Source organism: Carex rostrata, chromosome 3 (assembly GCF_964058835.1).
Source record: "Carex rostrata chromosome 3, lpCarRost1.2, whole genome shotgun sequence".
NCBI classification, from domain to species: domain Eukaryota; kingdom Viridiplantae; phylum Streptophyta; class Magnoliopsida; order Poales; family Cyperaceae; genus Carex; species Carex rostrata.
In genome coordinates this window covers 7738158-7739461 of record NC_135920.1, presented here as the reverse complement: position 1 = coordinate 7739461, position 1304 = coordinate 7738158, and the positions used below count along the sequence as shown (strand labels likewise).

At 38.8% G+C, this 1304-nt stretch overlaps 1 protein-coding gene across 1 annotated transcript; it reads left to right on the top strand.

Moving 5' to 3' along the window:
- Positions 1-297: 297 nt before the first annotated feature.
- On the top strand, positions 298-1086 carry LOC144551922 (zinc finger protein 7-like). The gene has a single exon (XM_078300028.1). The coding sequence runs from the start codon at positions 410-412 to the stop codon at positions 995-997; it is 588 nt and encodes a 195-aa protein (XP_078156154.1). The 5' UTR covers positions 298-409; the 3' UTR covers positions 998-1086.
- The last annotated feature ends 218 nt before the right edge of the window (positions 1087-1304 follow it).

Here is a 1304-nt window from a genome sequence, read left to right as displayed (position 1 = left end):
ATCTAATAAGAAAATTAGGTAGCATTTCTTGTTTGGAGGAAAATAGTGATAGTGTTATTTGGCGAGATTTTTTGTTATTTTCTTGAAGAATGAATCATAGTACAATATTGTTTTTTTTTTTATGAAATCATAGTACAATATTTATTGTTCTATTACTACACATTGTCTCACATAAGTTTAGATATCCTTTGATCCTTTATGTATGATAAGTTGATAACACAAGATCCATGTTTAAACATAAAAGCAAAGATAAAACTTTATCCCTGCATGATTGAAGACTCTCCTATTCCCTTTGACAATTCCATCCGATTATTCCCCACTTGCAACCCTTCCTCATTACTCCTTTTTAAGGGAAGCATCTACCTCTCCATGCACAAACCCTCAAAACCTTTACTTTTGATCTGTTACAATGGAGAAAGACAAAGAACTAGAGGAGGAGAAACAAACCCCAAAAGAGAGTACTGACCATAAAGAGGAAACTTGTGATGAAGCCCTTGATAGTAGCAATAACTCATGTAGCAGCCCAAGATCATGGCTGAACCTTAGCCTTAGCCCGCCGGATAACACTCGGGTCGGTAATAAGCCCGAAGTAGCACACAAGACTTTCTCGTGTAACTACTGCATGCGTAAGTTCTTTAGCTCACAGGCATTAGGGGGACACCAAAACGCGCACAAGAGAGAGCGAGGGGCCGCAAAACGCCATCAAAATTCGTGTCATCGAGCAGTCGTGGCTGTTGGATTTCCGTCGCTTGGTAGCAGTACGCCTTACTTTCTACAGTCTCTTAGGGTCAACCCTCATTCTGTGATATTAACAAAGGGAAGCAAAGAGCCGGAGCTTACTGGGTCAAGATCTGATCGGGTCAAAATGGACTGGGCTGCACCGGAAGAGGAGACCGGCCGCCGGTTGTTTTGGCCGGGTAGCTTCCGGATTAGTTCTAAGGAGTGTAGTGAAAAGCATGAGGAAAAGGAAAATCTTGATTTGAGTTTGAGGCTGTGATTTGTATGTACAATTAATTGATCATGATTTTCTATTGGTTACCAGATGTATTTTGAATTAATTAAGAATTGTATTCTAACTCCGTTTAATATTAGTCTATCTTAGAAGTCCCCATAATTCTTTTATGATAATTTCATAACAGCAACAGCTCCTGACCGTTTCCACATGTTTACAATTTTAAATAGAAAACAACTGACCGGGCCTGGCGCATGATTGCTGATGAATAATGAATAATTCATCTTATACCCACGGGTTTAAAATAACTAAAAAAAGAATAATTCATCTTATGCATTTTGTCAAGCCTTTT